General features: G+C 39.6%; 1 protein-coding gene across 1 annotated transcript; it reads right to left on the reverse strand.

Annotated features, from left to right (window-relative positions):
• Nucleotides 1–541: 541 nt before the first annotated feature.
• LOC134632860 (myosin heavy chain, fast skeletal muscle-like) lies at nt 542–15,402 on the reverse strand. The gene is made up of 38 exons (XM_063481701.1): nt 15,199–15,402; nt 14,895–15,038; nt 13,501–13,657; nt 13,383–13,410; nt 13,186–13,300; nt 13,009–13,101; nt 12,853–12,916; nt 12,675–12,773; nt 12,476–12,579; nt 12,257–12,395; nt 11,943–12,061; nt 10,395–10,544; nt 10,146–10,316; nt 9,744–10,050; nt 9,570–9,643; nt 9,398–9,485; nt 9,185–9,302; nt 8,990–9,113; nt 7,892–8,028; nt 7,551–7,806; nt 7,225–7,467; nt 6,778–6,954; nt 6,552–6,697; nt 6,377–6,467; nt 5,883–6,272; nt 5,187–5,313; nt 4,989–5,107; nt 4,234–4,430; nt 3,953–4,136; nt 3,683–3,848; nt 3,154–3,278; nt 2,753–3,061; nt 2,459–2,662; nt 1,675–1,800; nt 1,401–1,571; nt 1,110–1,310; nt 898–1,029; nt 542–622 (listed from the first exon to the last, which is right to left on the reverse strand). The coding sequence occupies exons 1-38, from the start codon at nt 15,400–15,402 to the stop codon at nt 605–607; spliced, it is 5,817 nt and encodes a 1,938-aa protein (XP_063337771.1). The 3' UTR covers nt 542–604.
• Nucleotides 15,403–20,086: the final 4,684 nt, after the last annotated feature.

Consider the following 20,086-nt stretch of genomic DNA (forward strand, 5'->3'; position numbering starts at 1 on the left):
ACCTGTAATGATGAGGACTTTAAAGCACTGACAATGAATAAAAACACGATCCATGTGTTGTGGAGAATTGAGTGGCACACCCTAATAGTCCATCTTGTAGTAATCCTCTAGAGCCTTCCGAGGATTAAGTAGATGTAGATGAGTGACATGAAGAGGATGGCTATTTTAACACAGAATGTAAATGTCACCAGGCCTTGCCCTAATCTCTGCAAACAGTCGCTCTAATTAGATGCTAACTGCCCACATACATAGCAGTTTATATATAAACCTCTCACTACTGTGAAACTGATTATCTGTTAGAGTGCTGTCGCTAGCTGGCTAATTAGCACCACAAAAAGAAGTTAGACTAGCTCATGAACACATCAAGGAAAAGTTTCCACTCATTTCTGCTAATATTAAAATATAATATGAAATATTAAGATTGTGATTGTTGCGTGGGCTGGTGGAACATTGCATTTGATTGTGATGGCTGATATTGAATGCAGAGAAAAAACAAACAACAGTTATGCTTTAAATCACTTTATTCTGCTACAATTTCACAGCAAAACAACAAAAGTTTGTTCATTTCCATTTATGCTAATAAGTTCTGCCATCGCTGGAAGTTTTACTCAGATTCTGCAGCCTGAAACAAGAAGAAAAGGAAATAAAATAAAATATATAAGTAAAAATATAAAATAATCCACTCTTCATCACTTCAATCACTATTCATTTTTAATTTGCTGCTGCAGTCTCTTTAGCCACTGATGCCCATTCCCAGCGTTTCCATCCATGTTAGGCCACACATAGGCAACAAGTATGCTTTTTGACTCTGTGCAAAACTGGTGGTTAAACACAGCTTGATAATGTAAATGTGAATGACTGCAGGAGAAAACAAAATATTCAGGTCTCTAACTTTACCTTTCCAAACTCTCTGCTCTTAGCTCTCATCTTGTTAACCTGGGATTCAGCGATGTCTGCACGCTCCTGCGCCTCCTCCAGCTCATGTTGCACCTTCCTCAGCTTAGCAAGATGAACGTTGGCCTGCTCCTCCTGTAGGAAAAGTCTGAAATTTAGCTACCGAATAATAATGATGAGAATATCAAATTTCTCACTTTACGAGAAGATCTTACCGCTTCTTCATTTTGTCGTTTGTAGGCCTTGACTTTGAGCTGCAGCTTGTCTACAAGGTCCTGTAGTCTCAAAACAGTCTTCTTGTCCTCCTCAGTCTGGTAAGTGAGCTCCTTGACTCTCCTCTCGTATTTCCGGACTCCTTTTATGGCATCAGCGGCTCTTTTCTGTTCAAGTTCCACTTCCCCCTCCAGCTCACGCACCTAAAGTCAGCACTCAACAAATTTAGCATCAATTGTGGTCATCATTCTAAGTGATGCTTCTCAGGTACTGTTTATGAAAGGCTATGATACCCGTGCTTCCAGTTTCTGAAGCTGCTTCTTGCCCCCCTTCAGAGCCAGGTTCTCTGCTTCGTCCAGGCGGTGTTGCAGATCCTTCACAGATACCTCCAGGTTCTTCTTCATCCTCTCCAGGTGACTGCTTGTGTCCTGTTCTTTCTTCAGTTCCTCCGCCATCATTGCTGCCTACATTTGCACAGGAGGTTAGGTTGATGTTCAAAGTCTACTTTGTCATTGAAAAATGGAAAATGAACGATTGCTGAATAAAATTAAGGATAAAGACATTTACATCAGTGATGGCCTTTTTGGCTTTTTCCTCTGCATTACGAGCCTCTTGGGTTGCATCCTCCACCTCCCCCTGCAGCTGGCTGACATCTGCATCCAGCTTTCTCTTAGAGTTGAGCAGACTGGTGTTCTGCAGCCAAATGACAACAAACCAGCTGTCAATAAAAGCGAACTTGTCCTAACAATTCATGCGTGAACTCTCACAAGTCCAACAACATATTTAATTTTATATCAGCAGCCCCATTACCCACCTGCAGATATTTTTTGTATTTTGGTATTACTGTGTCTGGGTCTCTGAGTATGTGTCCGTGTGTATGTTTCACATTTCCTGTTTTACTTTGATAGACGTGTGTGCTTTGTTAGTGTGTCTAGTTTTCCCTCCCTTGTCTCGTCCTGCTTGATTTGTCCTAGCTGTGTTTTCCTCCTGTCTCCTGTTCCCTGATTACTCCACTGTGTATTTTAGTCCTTTGCCATTCACTCCTTGCTGTTGTGCCGTTAACGTACACACCCTCACCGTCTCACAGTCTCTAACCTCTTAGTTCTCTGTTTCCAGTTATTATGTTCGGTTCTCTGTACTTTGGCATTAGAGGTTTCCCAGCAATAAAAGCTGCGCTTTGTGTTTAACCATCTGTTTCTGAGTCCTGCGACTGGGTCCTCACTTCTGCCTGCCACACAGCACACACCTTGACACTATTATTTGCTGATATGGAGAAATATTTCTTATAACTTGGATATATACTGGATTTAAAGCTAAAAAAGAAAATAGCTTTTTCACTATTACGAGTTACCTGAGAGTGTAACAGCCCGACTCGCTCACAGGCATCAGCTACTTCCCCTTCAGCTAATTTCCGGCTTCTTTCTGACTGTTCCAGAGCAGCCTGCAGCTCCTCCACTTCTGCCTGTAGCAGGCTACTCTTGCGCTCCACCATGGCCACCTGCTCTTTTAGGTCATCCTGGGTCCGCAGAGCCTCATCCAGGTGAATGGTTTGTTCCTACAGAGAGAAAGATGATGTCTAATTTACCCATGATTAGACATTCATAACCGATGAATCTTGTACTTAAAGTGGCGTTTCATATTCTACTTTGAGGTGGCTTTGTATGTTCCTCAGCTGCTTCTGGATTTCAGCAGCCTGTCGATTGGCATGGCTAAGCTGTATCTCCATCTCGTTGAGGTCAGTTTCCATTTTTTTCCTAATTCGAATGGTATCATTCTTGCTGCGCATCTCAGCATCTAGAGCTGACTGCATTGTCTCCAAAACACGCTGGTGGTTGCGTTTCATCTGCTCAATCTCCTCATCCTTCTCTGCCAGCCGGCGATCGATGTCCCCTTTGACCTGAGTGAGCTCCAACTGAATACGCAAAATTTTGGATTCCTCATGCTCCAGAGAAGCCTAGAGTGAAAAGATTGAAAGGTTACACAGAAGGGAAAAAAGAATAATAAGGTTTGTGTGAATCATGTTTAAAAAAAATCAGATTAGGTCACCTCAGCTTCCTCCAAAGCAGTCTGAATCTCTGTCTTCTCGGTTTCATTTTGCCTCTTAGTCTTCTCCAGCTCATGAATGGCTTTGCCGTTCTCTCCGAGCTGTTCAGTCAGATCAGAAATTTCTTCTATAAATGTAAAACAACATGTAACGCTCAGTTACTGATCACATGAAAAATAATCAGTTATTTTCTAAAAAGGGAGCTATCATGGTAAATCTGAGCTCAGTAATTTTATTCCTGGACTACTAGAGTAGGTTTGCATGATTCAGTTCAAAATAATCTTTATTTATTTACACTTTACCTCTTAGTTCATCAACATTTTAATACCTCTATTTTAAGGGTATTCTCTCGTCAAGCCAACTATCTTCTGATTGGCTGCCTTTTGCAAACATGATGTTTAAACAGCAGGTGATCACAGTTGCTGTGAGCAATGGATGGATGGTTGGATGGACAGATACACAGATGGATGCATGGATGACTGAAAGGGTTAATGAATGTGATGAACCATCTATAAGAAATCATCTACATACGTTGCAGGTTTTTGTTCTCTCGTTTGAGGACTTCGAGCTGCTCCAACGCTTCCTCATAAGAATTCTTTGTTTTGAAGAGTTCAGTGCTAAGGGAGCGAGACTCTTTCTGTGCACCATCCAGTTCAGCCTGAGTTTCCTCATATTTCTGCTTCCACTCAGAAAGAATCTATAGAAAACAGAAAAAGTAGTTTGTCTAAGGCAGAATCTGTAAAGGCCTTTATGAAATGCTTTGACTCTTAGCAGCAGTGGGTTACAAGATGCTTCAGTTACCTTATCAAAGCTCCTCTGCTTTTTATCCAGACCAGCTGCTTGAGCGTTTGCTCTTTCCACGTCAGCCATGAGGTCCTCCACTTCTCCCTGCAGCCTTTGCTTTGTCTTCTCCAAAGAGGAACACTTGGCATTCACAGCCTCAATTGCGTCCTCAGCCTCCTGCAAACGCTGTGCTAGCTTTTTCCTGAGAAAGTTGGGAATCCATAATAATGGCAATTTTCTTACTCTCTCTCTATATATTTTTTAATCTACATATGTATGTGTTTGGGTAAAAGTCTCACTTTGCCTCTTCCAATTCATCATTGCGCTGGATGGCATCCGTCTCGTACTTGGTTCTCCACTGAACCACCTCACTGTTGGCCTTGGACATTGCTCTCTGGAGCTCAGCCTTGGCCTCTTGTTCCTCCTCATACTGCTCCCTCAGCAAATCACAGTCATGGCGGGCAGATTGAAGAGCATGGGACAGGGCATTCTTTGCCTGACATGGAGGCAGATTTGGATTTTTATTTACAAAACTACACATAAAGGGTCAAATAATCCTGTCACTGTAAACATTGGCAAGTTCAGTGTTTTTTTTTAATATAAAGTACATTTATTAGCATGTTAGTTGGAAACATTTGTGCAACAAACTAAAGCTTTTAAAGTTAGTTTTATAATATAACGACTAGAAGCCGAACGATGAAAACGTGTACATCTTTTAAATAGCATTGCTCCTTGTCCTGTTTTTAGCTTTAGCCTAGTTACATTTAGCTTTTTAACTTTGGACACAGACAGACTGGTTTCTGGTCTTGTGCTAATTATCCACTAGTAAACAAACCTATTCTACAAAAAGTCTGACTTTTCCTTTAAATCAGTGTAGCAACTGGTTCTCCACAACTGTTAAAAAAATCTAACTGAGTCAACTTAGGGGACCAAGATGATGAATGCACTTCTAACCTTCTGAATTAAGTTAACTTAAGCTAATCTAAGCTATGCTAAGATATAGCATAACTTAGCACTAACTTAGCAGGTACTGTTTGGCACGGTGGAAACAAACCTTTATTTCTTCCTCAACCTGTCTCTTCAGTTCCTCGACTTGCTGGGTAAAGGCAAGCTTGGACCTCAACATCTGAGAGAGTATTGCTTCTTTCTCCTCAAGCAGACGAGAGAGCTCACCTGTTTGAGAGGGATCAGAAAATGAGGCATAAAAAACAAGAGCACTTTCACTCTAGAAACCTTTTAATCAGCTGCTTACCATTTTCATTCTGAAGTCTTGCCTTTTGAGCATTTACGTCAGTGATCAGATGTGTGCTCTCATCATGTTTTGTTTTGTATTCACTCAGTTGGTCTTCCAGAGAGTGGCACAGCTTTTCATAATTAATCTGATAATATGGATAACAGTTTTATTTGTATTTCTAACATACTGATTATATTCAAGACACAATCCACTAATTGCTGATTACATTATTTTGAATGCACTATTCCCACTTTAAATAGATACCAAAATTGGTATTTTTGTATATATAATGATACGGCAAAACATGATATCAATTTGGGAACTTTAAACAGTGAGAGAACAGCTGATTAGGAGTCAAGATGTGGGCAAAAATGGGCAGAGGTAAACAGCAATTAAATGTCAAATGATTGTTACGTCCAGATGATCAAGTCAGATTATCTCTGAAGTGTAAGTGTAAAGGTCCTTCTAATTTGAATGCACACAACTCTGCCCTCTGAGGTCTAAGTTATACACTAATTAGATGATAACCCTAACTGAGTTAGGGTTATTATGATAACCCTAACTCAGTTAGGGTTATGGCCACTTAGATCTCAGAAGGTTAAATGATCTGCTGAGATTAGTTGCAGAAAACACATGGAACCTGCATCATGTAGGTAATGGTGATGTTATATTATTATATGTATTCGTCAGTATGAATGTCTTAACTTAGCTTACCTTTGCTTTGACCATGATCTCCATGTTGCTAGACAGATCATCAGTCTCCATCTTGTACTCACTCTTCTCCTTTTCTAGCTTCTGCTTGACTCTCTGCAGATTGTCAATCTGCTCTCCCAGCTCAGCCACACTGTCAGCGTGCTTCTTTCTTAAAGCTGCAGCGATGGCCTCGTGGTGTAGGGTCGATTCTTCGAGGTCTCGTCTTAATTTCTGAAACTCAGCCTCTCGCTTCTTGTTCAGTTCTACTTGAGCAGCCGTGGCTCCTCCAGCCTCCTCCAGCCTCTCACTGATCTCCTCAAGCTCTCTGGAAAGATCAGACCTTTGCTTTTCCACCTTGGCCCTAGCAACACGCTCAACTTCAAGCTCTTCCACTAGCTCTTCATTGCATGCCTTGTTAAAGCAACAAAAAAAACCAATTGACTGACTTTAAGATTTCAAGATATTTGAAAAAAAGAAAAAGAAAAAAGAATTCACCAGATTTCTGCTGTAGGTACCTGAAGCTCCTTGATCCTCTTCTGACATTGTACAGCTGCACTTTGCTCATCCTCAATTTTTGATACAAACTGGCTTAATTCGAAGTCTTTCCTGTTGCACAAAATCATATCTATTTATATAAGCAAACATTAGCAGCTTAGAATTATACCTAAACAAAGATGTGCCCATACATACTTTTTGAGATGCTCCTTCAGCTGTTGATTGCCATTTTCCAAATCCATTATGGATTCCTGAGCCAGTTTCAGATCTCCTTCAAGCTTTCTTTTAGCCCTCTCGACATCCATTCGAACTTTCTTTTCTTGTTCTAGAGAGCCCTCAAGCTAATACATCGGGATATACACATTATACATGATGTGTGATTTGATTTTTTTTAAAACAACTACTGGCTATATAGACTTACATCATCAACTTGTTGCTCCAGCTTGATCTTAGCTTTGGTTAGAGAGTTGACTTTGTCTTCTTCTGCTTGCAGATCATCTAGTGTCTGCTGGTGGACCTCTTGGAGGGCCAGCTTCTCCTTGGATAACTTAGCAATAGTGTCATCAAGACACGACATTTCTTCTGTCAGGTTCTTCACCTGAATGTGTAAAAACACGTATCTTAACCTTGTGAGGTCGAAGCTGTCATCAGTGATGACCCTAACCGTAACTGCAACTCTAATCAATCAGATTGCGTAATATATATATATATATATATATATATATATATATATATATTTTATTGTTCTTCTAATTGTGGCAATCGGAAAACAAACGAAACTGACAAACACATGATTATGTTTTTTCAAAATGAGTCAATTTTGCCTTCTTTTAAAATACACAGGGTTAGGTGACCACCAAAAACACACCTTGTTTTCAGTGGCATGCTTTTCTTTTTCCACTTTAGCCAAGGTGAGCTCCAAATCATCAATATCCTTCTTCAGCTCAGAGCATTCATCTTCTAGCTTCCTCTTCTTGGCAGTCAGTTCAGCGTTCAGCTCCTCCTCATCCTCTAGTCTCTCACTTAGTTCTTTGGTTTTAGCCTCCAGCAAGATCTTGTTCTTTATCAGTCCCTCGCATCGCTCCTCGGCATCTGCCAAACTCTCACTTTCCTATTTAACAAAAATCACATTTAGCAATACATGCAGACTGCACTCTACTTGTGTATTGCAAAATTCATAGTTTCTCTCCTCACAGCTTGAATCTGCAGACACAAGTCGTTCTTTTCCTGAAGTAGAGAAACCATTTTGGCTTCCAGCTCCTTCTTCTTAGCCTCAGCTTTGGCTAAATCCTCCTTACACTTGGCAAATTCAACTTTCATCATGGCCATCTCCTTCTCAGTCTCAGCACTCCTCAAGAGTGGCTTGATCTTAAAGTAGAGCTTCATCCATGGCCAGTGTTTCACATTCATGAAGGAGCGAATATTATACTGAATGATATAAATAGACTCTCTGGAAAGAGGTGGAACAAAAAGTTCTACTGTATTTAGTGTGCTGAACATTGACCTTGAGTTTACTCTGGCCTAATTTTAATTACCTTCTCTCCATCATTTTCTGAAACTCCTTCCTTCTGAGAAAGCCACGGCACAAAGCCTGAGTAATTGTGATAAGAGAGGCAAGTTTTTCATCCCTCATCTCTTCCAGCAGACCCAAAAGTCCTGCTTTGAAAAATACCTACAAAAGAAAAGAAACATTTATCTGTATATCTCTTAAAAACTACAACACTATGTTCAGACCCACTGTTCTCAATAATACTAAAAATTCTTGGTTACAACAAACAACATAACAGTTCTTCACTAGTACTTGGATTACTGTTACTGACTACAGTTGAAGACGATGATGTTGGAGTTTGTTTGACTGTGGGGAAAAAGTTTGGTACTACCAAAACAATGATCTGCTTAGTGGTATACGAACATGAGATGGGAGTAACTGGGCTAGCTAGGTAGCAACAATTGAACTTTGCATTTTTTTTTTACAAGTGGACAGTCCCCCTACTCTTACGTTCAATGTGGGATAAATACTGTCCGCCTTCCAACAGTAAGTTTCAGTTTCACCGTATGTTAGGGTGACCAACCGTCCTCTTTTCCCCGGACAGGTCCACTTTTCACGTTCTGTCCGGGGGGATTTTCGAGATTGATGAAAATGTCCGGGTTTTTCTATGGGCCCACAGAGGACCCATATGTGTGACGTCATCCCCGAGCTGCTGCTTTATGAATAGCTGTTCTGCCTTACAGACGGGACACAGCATGCCTGATGATGTTTAAAAGATGCCAAAGCACAAGTGCAGCTTTTCAGACGAACTGCAAAAGAAATTTCCCTCGCACCGTCCCGTAATTTTTCTTATACAGATGAGGCTTTATTTCTGTACCATTATTTAATTCCAGAGGTTTTTAAGTTATTTTTTTGCACTTGTTGACTTGTAAAAGCCTATATGACAATTTTTATTTCACCATTTATTAACTGCACAGAGAAGGCATTGTTTAAAAATGTTAAAATTTTCTTGAAGCAAACAGTATTATTAAAGTTCTTCATGACTGGGCCAAGTATCCTCTTTTTTGGAAATCAAAATATGGTAACTCTACCATATGTCATTTCAAATATGGCGAAGCCTTCACTTACACTCAAAATGAATTACCTTGGTATGTCCGAACTTATACTGTGTGTGATCTACATCGATAGAGCCCAAGAGCTTCTCAGAAGCTTTCTTGTTGTCAATGAATTGTCCTTCAGGAATCACACTGGCATTCAGTACTTTGTACCTAAACAAAGAAATCTCTTATTACACAAACTTTTTAAAGTATTCTCAGAAAAACAGACTTTTGTTGATTACCTTTGCTTGAAATCCCCATACAGGATCCGACTGGGAAAGCCCTTCCTGCAGATCCTGATTCCTTCTAACACACCATTACATCTCAGCTGATGGATGACCAGATGGTGTTCCATAATCCCTACAAGTCAGGTAGAGCCACACTGTCTTTAGGCTGTATTCAGGTTGCCATACATACAGTACAAGTAAAATAGTCTGAAATGTCACGAGGAATACCTGGAGTTTTAGTTTCATTTGGGATCAGGCACCTAACAAAGTGAGGATGGGTGCTCCTCAGGTTTGTCATTAGCTTTCCCAGATTCTCCTGTTAGAAATGATCAGTGATGATTTATTTTTTCAATCAGAATATTTTTTCAGAATATTGTTGATCAGATTTTCAGAAAGTTACCCTAAAGAGGGCTGACACAGTCTGGAACGATGCACCCTTCTTCTTTGCTGCTTTCTTAACACCACCACTTCCAACTGTGTTTTCTTTAAAATAATCATTGTTTTTATTTATTTAGAATATTAAAAACAGGCCATTTTAATAGAGAATAAAATATTTGGTATTTCATACTCCTACCCTCAGTAGAAGCATAGTTAGAATAGAGGAAAGCCAGTAGTTTCAGGCTGGCTTTCTGGTAGAGTTGGACGACAGTCTCATTCAGCGGGTCCTTGTTTTTGTCTAACCAGCCTGTGATGCTGTAATCCACAGTCCCGGCATAGTGCACCAAAGAGAAATGAGCTTCAGCCTTGCCTTTGACAGACTTGGGCTTCTGAAAGTTGCTTGATTTTCCAAGATGTTGGTCATACAACTTGTTTTTAAAGGTCGTGTCTGAAGCCTTAGGGAACATACACTCCTCTTCAAGGATGGAAAAGATGCCCATTGGCTGTTGAAGATAGTGAGTCAGAAAATCTTGTTGGGATCACAGGGATTTCTTTCTGGATCTTTGCCCAGGGTCATATTGCATCTGAATAAACAAACCTTCTCAATGAGCTCGATACAGGCAGCCAGATCCATCCCAAAGTCAATGAACTCCCACTCGATGCCTTCCTTTTTATACTCCTCTTGCTCCAGCACAAACATGTGATGGTTGAAAAACTGTTGCAGTTTCTCATTGGTGAAATTGATACACAACTGTTCCAGACTGTTATACTGCAAAACATGGAATTTACTGTAGAGCTTATTTATTTTTCTACAAATAATCAGATGGACCGTAGAAAGAAAACTTACATCAAAGATTTCAAATCCAGCAATGTCCAGGACTCCAATAAAGAACTGCCGAGGTTGCTTCGTGTCAAGCATCTGATTAATGCGGAGGACCATCCAGAGAAACATCTTCTCATAGACTGATTTGGCCAAAGCGCCAATAGAATTGTAGACCTGTACATAATGACATTTTGTAGATTTCAACAGCAACTTTAATATCATCATGTTGTAAGGTTGTTGTGTGGAACACACTTCAAGACAATATCTATACACAGAGCAAGATTACTGTTAATTTGATAAAACCATAGGACTCTATATTTGCTAGATGTTTAACTTATTTCACATGCCATTTTTAGTCCAGAAGACATGTGCCTGCCGTCCTCTTTGATTAACACAAACTCCAACCCTGAGCTCTCCAAATACATACAGTTGTCATTTCAGAATGTTATACATGGTCATAACAATCAGGGAACCAGAAAAAAGTAATTCTAGCACACATCAAAAACAATTAACCCACATTTTTCCAAGATGTTATTTTTTTCCCAAAGTACAGGATTAGATGTCAGAGTTCTCAGGACTGTAAGGTTAAAGTTTCTTGCTATATTCTTTTTTTTGGCCTTTTTTCAGCTTTATTTGATAGACACAGTGAAGAAACGACAGGAAAGCGGGGCAGAGAGAATGGGAAAGACATGTGGCTAAGGGCCAAGGGGTGGACTCGAACCCGGGCCGGTTACTCTCAGTCATATGGCATGTGATTGTCCACTCAATGCACTGAGCTAAGCCGGCTATATTCTAGCATCAACACAACTGATGGATTCAAATACATGAAGCGTTTGACAAGGCTTTCCTGTCATTTAACAATAAAAATGATCAATACACAATATGAACCTCACAAAGCTGATTAAGTTAGTGCCAATAGTTTTGCAAAAGCCTGTACCAAGGCAAACACTGAAAATAAAGTAGATAAGAGGATGAGACTGAACATATAACACCTGTTCTTAAACAGCTCCATTAGCTTCAAGTTCACCTCCGTGTCAGTTTCAAGATCCTGCTTCTTAACGTCAAACCGCTTCATAACCACGCTCCCCCATATTTATCTGATCTTCTCCATATGCTCTCAGTCCCTCGTACACTCTGCTCTTCTTCAGCTTCCCTTTTGTTTGTTCCACCTGCTCGACTGACTTCCGTATGACTCAGAGCCTTTAGCTGTTCTGCCCCAAGACTTTGGAATGCACTTCCACCAGATCTCCGGACTACAAACTCTCTCTCCACTTTTAAATTGCACCTTAAAACCCTTCTATTCACAATTCCATACCCTTCATCATGATTCCGTCTTAGTCTATTTTTACCTTGTTGAGTTTTTATACTTTCATACTTGTTTTTTATTTTTTAATTTTTATACTAATGTAAGGTGACCTTGAAGATCTTTAAAGGTGCCTATAAATAAAATGTATTATTATTATTATTATTATTATTATTATTATAGGATGAATTTCCACCTGTGCACCTGATATGAACTTTTCTATGTGTCCGTTAACACTTGTGAGGAATAACCTAAAATTTGCAAGTTACCTGCTGAACAGTCTGCCCTTTGGTCACATACTCATTGCCAACCTTTACTCTTGGATAACACAAAGCTTTCAGCAGGTCTGCAGAGTTTAGACCCATCAGGTAAGCTGCTTTGTCAGCAACTTGTCAAAGAAAAAGAGAAGAGAAGAAAAAATAAAGGCAGAGTGTGATAAAAGAGGCTGAAATTCTAAGGTTTGAAAAGATTAAAATCTAAATTTGCATATACCAAAAACAAACGATAATGAGCACAAGAGATATATATATTTATATTAAGATAAATAAAATCATTAAGGTGGAACATTATGAATAACAATTACCCTCTGTGCCGTCTGGCTCTGCCTGCTCCTCTCTCTGCTTCTGCTTGAACTTCATATTCCCATAATGCATCACGGCACCTGTCAGCTTATAGATGCCAATCTTCTCCTCTCCAGTGAAGCCCAGGATGTCGATAGCACTCTGAATGCACATGAAAGTAGAGCTGATCTAAGAGCAAAGTTAGCAGTAATGGAAAAGCAGGAAATGTTCATCTGACTTACATCAGTGGCCATCAATTCTTCACTGTCATCAATACTCGCCACGCTGATCTCCCCCTGGCTGACAAATGGGTAGTCATAGGGGTTGGTGGTAATGAGGAGAGTTTCTGGAAAGAAAATAACAAGCCCTCAATTTGGTGCCTTGCACCATACACACATTGTGTATATGACTTTGTTGCAATGCTGTCATTTCTTGTGTCACCTATGAGCTCAGGCCTCTTGTTGGACATTATCTGGTAGAAAATATGGTAACTCCTCTCTGCGGACAGTTGAAACGTTACTCTGGATTTTTCCAGTAAATCTACCAAAAACACACAAAATTAGCTTAAATAAAGAATACAACAAATCTTGACAAGATTGTATTACTTATTAATACCCACAAGTCTCAATATCAGCAGAAGCCAGCTTTCCTGTGGTTCCAAAGTGGATCCTGATGAATTTGCCCTGAAAAATGAAAAAACAAAAAACAAAAACGTTATCTATGGAGAGAAAAATAAGACTTAGAATTAAAATAAATAAATATAGGCTTCACTTACAAAGCGTGAAGAGTTATCATTTCTGACAGTCTTGGCATTTCCAAAGGCTTCCAACAAAGGGTTAGCAGAGATGATTTGATCCTCCAGATTCCCCTTAAGTAAGACAATGAACAATGTAAAATATTAAAAATACAGACAAGGCAGCTGATGAATAGTCCATATATATTTAAATATTACCTGTAATTTTCCAGTGGCAGCAGCATCTTTTTTCCTGTCCCCGGAGCCTGCAATTGTCGCAAAGTACTGGATGACACGCTTGGTGTTGACAGTCTTTCCTGCACCGGATTCTCCACTACAGTACATAAAGTACAATCAGAAATCTTTAATCAAGTAACAAAGACAGGCTGTTGTACAATCTTTTAAATGCAGCTTACGTGATGAGGATGGACTGGTTTTCTCTATCTAAAAAAAACAAAACAAAAAAAAGCAAACAGTCATGTTGGAGAGGTGCACTGGATTACATGAAAATGGTAATATAACTTTTAAGCTTACCAGTAAGCATCGACTGATATGCATTGTCGGAAATGGAGAAAATGTGTGGTGGAGCCTCCTGGCGCTTTTTACCCCTGTAGGCTACCACCACTTCCTGGTTGTACACTGGGAGCCACTTGTAAGGGTTCACAGTGACACAGAACAACCCAGAGTAGGTCTACAACCAAAAGCAATATCTGTGGTCAATATAAGCTTATAAGCTTTATCTGACATAATAACTATTGCTTTTTAATTAGTCAGCCTGGTGAAATTAGTCTCAAAGCACACCATATATTTATGTTGTTGACCAGGCAGCTTAGGACACAGGTGACACTGATTCTCATGACAGAGGATGTGATGGATTATAAGGACAGGCGAGTAAGTGGTAACTATGAAGTCTTAATTCCAAAGTCAGAAGCAGTATATATACAACATTTTAATTTAATTGGATTTTCTCTTTTTGTGTTGTTCTGTTTATGGTTCAAATTTATTGTTTTCTTTTTTCTGGTAAATAACACTGGATAGTGATTAGATTGGCCTAGGTTTTAGAATATGAGATGCTTTAATTCAGTGATCTGTCATCATTCATTAGATGACTTAAGTAATGTCATTTTTATATTTAAACATATATTTTACCTGGATTTTTGGACTGACTGCCATTTTGTAAAATTCCATCACTTAAAACTATGAGTATTAGACAAAATTAGGCCAAAACTGGGCCATATTATTTAAACGCTGAGGCTAACTATATTCATATAGATGTTTTCACCTGTATTTTTGTCATGATCCTGGGCCTAACTTTGTGTTTTTGAGCTTTTTGAAGTTCATTTCTTTGTTTGCTAGGTGTTCATAGTTTTGTTTACTGTTCTTTATTTATTCTTGAGCATTCTGGGAACTTGTAGTTCTTGTTATATGTTACTCTTAATTTAGAGTCTAATTTGTTCCCTCATTGTTTATTGTTGTTGTCCTGTTGTGTGTTCCTGCATGGTGCAATTCAGGACTCTGAGATCAGCCCGAATGAAGTTTGCTTTTTGCTTTAGTCTGTCTGCCAGTGAACTTGCATTTGGCCTGCAAATCATGAAAATTTCAGTGAATTTGTAAGACTTTGTTATTAGTTTGAAGTACATTTTAAAATTAATTTATGTTTAGTTTCATTTATAACACTTCCTGAAAAAGAGAATAGGCTCACTTGTCCAGGAAGATACTCGAGGATAGATTTGGATATACACTTCTCTAGACTTTTTCTATAACCTCAAAGCATAAAAAAAAGACAAAAAGAAAAAGTAGCTACTGTCAGACCAAATAAACCCTCAGCTGACTGCACCTCTGCTGTTGGTCTGCATGCTTCAGTTGAGCAGCAGCTTGTCAGGCATTGTCTGGGAATGACCACAATATCTAAATGGTGCAGTACTCACATAGATCATCCAAGCTGCGTAACGCTCTTTGAGGTTAAACAGCACAGCCGCCTCATTAAGGTGTGTCATCATGGCCATGTCCTCAATCTTATCAAACTTGGGTGGGTTCATAGGGAAGATTTCATCCTCCTTCACTGTTACAACCTGTGATGGTAAGAAAGACACCTTCATTAAGACATATATGAAGTTAGTGCCTGCTCTCTATATTGCTTCTACAATGTAAAGTACATTAAAAAGCTCATCAGTAAAATGTGCCAAAGAGGCCTATAAATCTTCAGTATAGAGATACATAGAGCAGATGTACCTGTCCTGACTGAGTTTTAACAGTCGCTTTGCCACCCTCTTTGCTTTGCAATGTGCCTTTAACAAAGAGCTCCTTTGGATCCGCCACAAACACTGCAGTTTTGGCATCAAAGGGCCTGTTCTGAGCTTCAATCCTCTCTCGTTCGGGTCTCCTCAGATATGGAGCGGCCTCCCCAAAAACAGCCATGTCAGCGTCTGAACTCATCTCTGCAGTGTACACCCCAGGGGACTAAAAGATCCAGGGTTAATGTTAGAATTAATCTATTAATGAATTTGATCATCATCCTGATCAAATCTTACCCCAGAAAATCAGCGTATGGCTCCTTCTAGAGACACCTGAATCAGAGCTCCTGCTGGTTAAGTCAGTAGCCGTCACAGCCAGAAGACAATGAAGCAGAAAAAAGTACGGAGAGTTGGTGCTTACTGCTTTTATAAGATGCATTAGCATAGACAGCAAACAACTATATTTAGGTCAAATCCCCCATTGAACGTGGGTGGAGAAAAGTGATTAGCTTGGCATGTGATGTCATGCAGATGGTGCTGAGCTTTTGTTATAAATCCGTGCCGTGGAGCAACTGCAGCTCAAGAAAAGAATGAATGCCAAAGGAGGGTGACCTCTGCCAGAGATACAGCTCACACAGATGAGAAACTTTCCAAGTGTTTGTTATCTTGGGCACTGATCGCCAAGATTATAACTGGATTTGACATTAAGGATGTGTCTAGACTTAAAAGAAGCTATTGAACAATTTAAGCTCAAAGAATGCATTTGTAAGCCAGTAATAGTTGGTGGTACACAAAGTTATTAAACGCAAAGCAGTCACTGCTCAAGTCTAATCTCATTACTTAAAATTATGTGAATTTTGATTTTATTTTACAACTGGAATGTGTATGTGCAATACACTACAATAATACAAAGAAATCCCAACAATCAAATGACTCCCTATAAGCAAGCACTTGGTGACAGCAGGAAAAAAGAAAACCTCCAGCAGAACCAGGCTCAACTGCAATCTGCAAGTATAAGCATCGCCTGCTACTTACTACTACTCTTAATTCTTCTTAATTCATATGGAAGCAGTGAGGGTTACTTTTTTTTTAATTAAATAAATAATGAGATGGTGTAAAATGTTTTGCTAATCTGAGGCTGTATTTATCTAATATTAAGACGTGATAAGGACCAAATGATTTTATTATGTCTTTATGAGTAAAAAAAAAAGAGGGTGTAGTTTTTTTGGGGTTTTTTTTTGTATCCAATTCAAGACATTAAGAGTAAAATACTGTAAGCTAACTTTTTACTTATGTGAAATTTTGAAATGGATTTGGCACTGCTCATTAGAACACATAGCTGACTGAAAGATCTGTCATTTTCTACGGTTTCTATTGTGTGTGTGTGTATTAATTTTCCAGTTTCAGATGAACATGAGTGTGGTATCACAAATTTTCTCACAAATAAAGTCATGGACCCGGGGTATAGAGTATGTTTGGGGAGTGTGATTGTGTGTACATGTGCATATATGTCTATTCCTACGTTGGATGAGTGCTGAGTGTTTGTATATGTGTGCATGAGGGTGGGAATGCATGTTTGTGTCTGTGTGTGCCTGTTTGTCTGTGTTTATATGTCAGGTCAGGTCTTAGACTCCACCTCCCTGGGAACACCCAGGCCCTCCAAAGTGTGGAGGCCTATCTCCCCTCACCACACTCCCTGCCGGTAACTGATGCACTCAGGGGTCGGTGCATTGGTGGTTCTTGGTGTCCGGGGCTGGGCGCTCAGGTATACACCAGCTCACTCCCGGTGGCTACTTGGTGGGGCCTGGTGCCTGTCGCTCGATCAGGCCTCTTCCGGGGCAAAGGGGGCCCTCGAACCTCCGGCCTCGGGGCCTGCAGCTCGGTTCACTCTGGCACAGCTGGCTGCCGGCAGAGCCGGCGGGCGCGCCAGTGCAGCCCCCTCTGGCTTCTGCTCCGTGGCTACTGGGTGACCCCTCGTCTGGGGATCTCCTCAGCCCTTCCCAGGAGGGTGGCACGGATGCCCCTCCGGTGGTACTCCTTGGGCTCTCGCACTCTGGGGTCCCTGGATGTCTGGAGCCTGGATCTCCTCCATGCCTGCTTCATGCCCTGGGGGACGGGGCGATGGCCCTCCACACCCTCTAGCAGACCGTTACATGGGGAAACCTTCTGTATACAAGCGCGCTGATCCACACGGGTGTGCACACAGGTGTTCACTGTTCATAGACATAAACTACACCTTTCTTAGCTGCTACTTCAAAGCACATTGTGCGCTGTCTGTGCTTCACAACAACATTCAATATTTAGTATTTACTGCTGTTTACACTTAGCTAGATTAACATGATGGTGTTGTGTTTAGTATGTTGCTTTGTTTTTTTGTTTTTTGCTTGTTTTCTCTTCTTTTTCTCTCAACAGGTGATCCAGGAGATTTTTTTTTCTCTTTGTCTTTGTAAGTGCCCTTTCTCACTGTCCCTCTTCCCTTCTGTTTTTCTTTTCCTTCCTCTCTTTCTTTCTCCCTTTCCTATCCCCCAATCATGTCTGTCTCATCTGTAACTACTGAAAATAAAATAAATAATAACAACAAAGCTTGATCAAATGGACCAATACGGCAATGCCATGATGATCCATTTGGCAAAATAAATCCATTTGGTATCCTTGTTGGTCTTCAGACAACAATTCTGACGGCTAAAGAACCAAATGGGACAGACAAAAAAAAACAAAACAAAAAAAACAAATAAAGTCATGAAACAATTATATAAAAAATGTGAAACTGTGTTTTACAGGGTTTTATTTTATGTCCTGATTTACTTACATTCCTACATATTTCAAAAATTCAGATGGTGATTACACTTCATATGTCATGGCAAGGATTTCTGTCTTCATAGCAATGTAACAAAATGCATTTTTCACTACCTTGTCTCCAAAGCTTATTGTTTTGAAATGTACCATTAATGGTGCGCAGTGACACTTCTGATAGTCATGACAGGCTTATAAATAAAGTCATAGCTGATCAAGCCCTCAATAGAAATTCCTCCAGGATCCTTCTGGGATGGCTTTAGAGATTACAGTGGACTAACGGTCACATTAGAGATTCTGAGGCTTCTTTTTTTCCTGTCCTAAAGAATCATGTCTGAGGGACACTTGAAGACAGATGCAACAGAAACAAAAAAAAAACCCCAATGTCACTTTAGTGCAGAAAGAGGTTGCCTTAGCTTTAAAACGTTTTTGTTAAACCTTGATAGTACATTAAAAAATGCAAAAACGTTTTCAATGACATTTTATTGGCTATTAAAAAACCTCATGAAAAATATGTCAATTCTGGCTGAGATCAGAGGGTATACAGTGGAGGATATAATTCTTCGATCTCCTGCTAAATTTCTGCTTTTGCTCACTTACAAAGAAATGAATAGTCTCTCATTTTTTATGGTAGTTTCATTTTAATGGAGAGAGACAGGATAGCAAGCACAATTGAGAAAAAACACATGACATAAATGTTATAAACTACATGAAGAACTACAAGTTCTTTGTCATTAACTTGACCCGCTGTGTTTGGGGGAAGAGAAATGCTGAGTATGACCTAAAGAACATCATCCCCACAGTCAAGCACGGAGGTGGAAACTTCCTTTGAGTCTGTTTTCTGTTAAAGATACAGGATGATTTCATCGCATCAGTCTTATAGAGAATCTATGGAGGGAGCTCCCAAGAGGCCACCAAGAAAACTAAAAGATTTAGAGTTTCTGTAAAGAGAAGTGTCCCAAAACCCCTCATGAGATGTGCACCAATCTAGTGACAAACTACCGCTGTGCTTGCCAGCAAGGATTTCTCCACAAGTCATCTTTTGCTTGGGCATGCAAATCAATGTATAACTTTTATTTTTAACTAAGTAGTGCTGGGCAACTTTATCTACATCAGATATGTTAACATTTTAACATTATTGGTATAATGTTTCTGTATGCAGGCAGATGGTGCCAGGCATCTAATCATGCCCAGGAAACAGGTCATAATAGGCTGTTAAACTGTCACTTATTTTAAAAACCAGTGACAGCGTCATGAGAGGGAGATGAGATGGATATAAATTGACAAGTGAGGTGCTAAATCTCGAACAAGCAGCCAGTGAACCCAGGTATTAGCTGCCCCTTTCTTAAATATGGACTGTTTCAGGAATTAATCAGGAGTGAGATATTCTTAGGAACTGTCCTCAAAGGGACAATGATGCCACGGAGATTATCACCACGACCACAAACTGCCTTTCATTTGGCTTTATTATAACTTGTATGTATGTTATTGAGTACCTGCTTCAGAAATTTTAAACGGCACCTTATCTTGAGTCACAGAGGGAACAGCTGAACGCAGTGGATTACAACCAGAGTTCATTCTAATCTTTAATGCAACAGATGGCAAAATCTCAGGGCTTATGAGTTAATGTCAAAACAAGTTCAAGTTGTCTAAATAAAGAGCTGCAAAGGAGAGGTCACTCGGTTTATTATGTTGGTGTCATTTGATGGACACACTGATTTACCAAGATATCAAGAAAAATGTTTTTTTCATAAATTGAATCGTTTATTGAAATGCTGTGGAATTTCTTTTTGATTGTGTGGTCATAAAAAAGCCCTTTGGAGCTTTGAAGCAGATTTTAAAAGAGCAAAACTGAACTAAGTTTGACACAATTTATTAAAATGTTAAACAAATTTCTTCCAGTCAGAGAATGTTGCATATGATTAAATTTTTGCTTGATGCATAAAGTTAAAAGATTAAAACTATTAAAACTAGTTTTATTAGTTTTATTCAGGTTGTAAATCATGTTTTTAAAAAGTAACTAAGTAACTAAGTACTTTAGAAAACAAGTAATCAGTAAAGCAATGGGATTACTTTTGGGGGGAAGTAATCAG

Source organism: Pelmatolapia mariae, linkage group LG8 (genome assembly GCF_036321145.2).
Source record: "Pelmatolapia mariae isolate MD_Pm_ZW linkage group LG8, Pm_UMD_F_2, whole genome shotgun sequence".
Taxonomy (NCBI): domain Eukaryota; kingdom Metazoa; phylum Chordata; class Actinopteri; order Cichliformes; family Cichlidae; genus Pelmatolapia; species Pelmatolapia mariae.

Excerpts from the sequence above, each read along its gene's own strand:
- LOC134632860 (XM_063481701.1), bottom strand. The coding sequence starts at position 15,402 with ATGAGTTCAGACGCTGACATGGCTGTTTTTGGGGAGGCCGCTCCATAT. Across the intron at positions 6,955-7,224 it reads AGCATGCCACTGAAAACAAG|GTGAAGAACCTGACAGAAGA; the intron begins GTGTGTTTTTGG and ends TTACACATTCAG. Across the intron at positions 2,663-2,752 it reads ACATACAAAGCCACCTCAAA|GAACAAACCATTCACCTGGA; the intron begins GTAGAATATGAA and ends TTCTCTCTGTAG.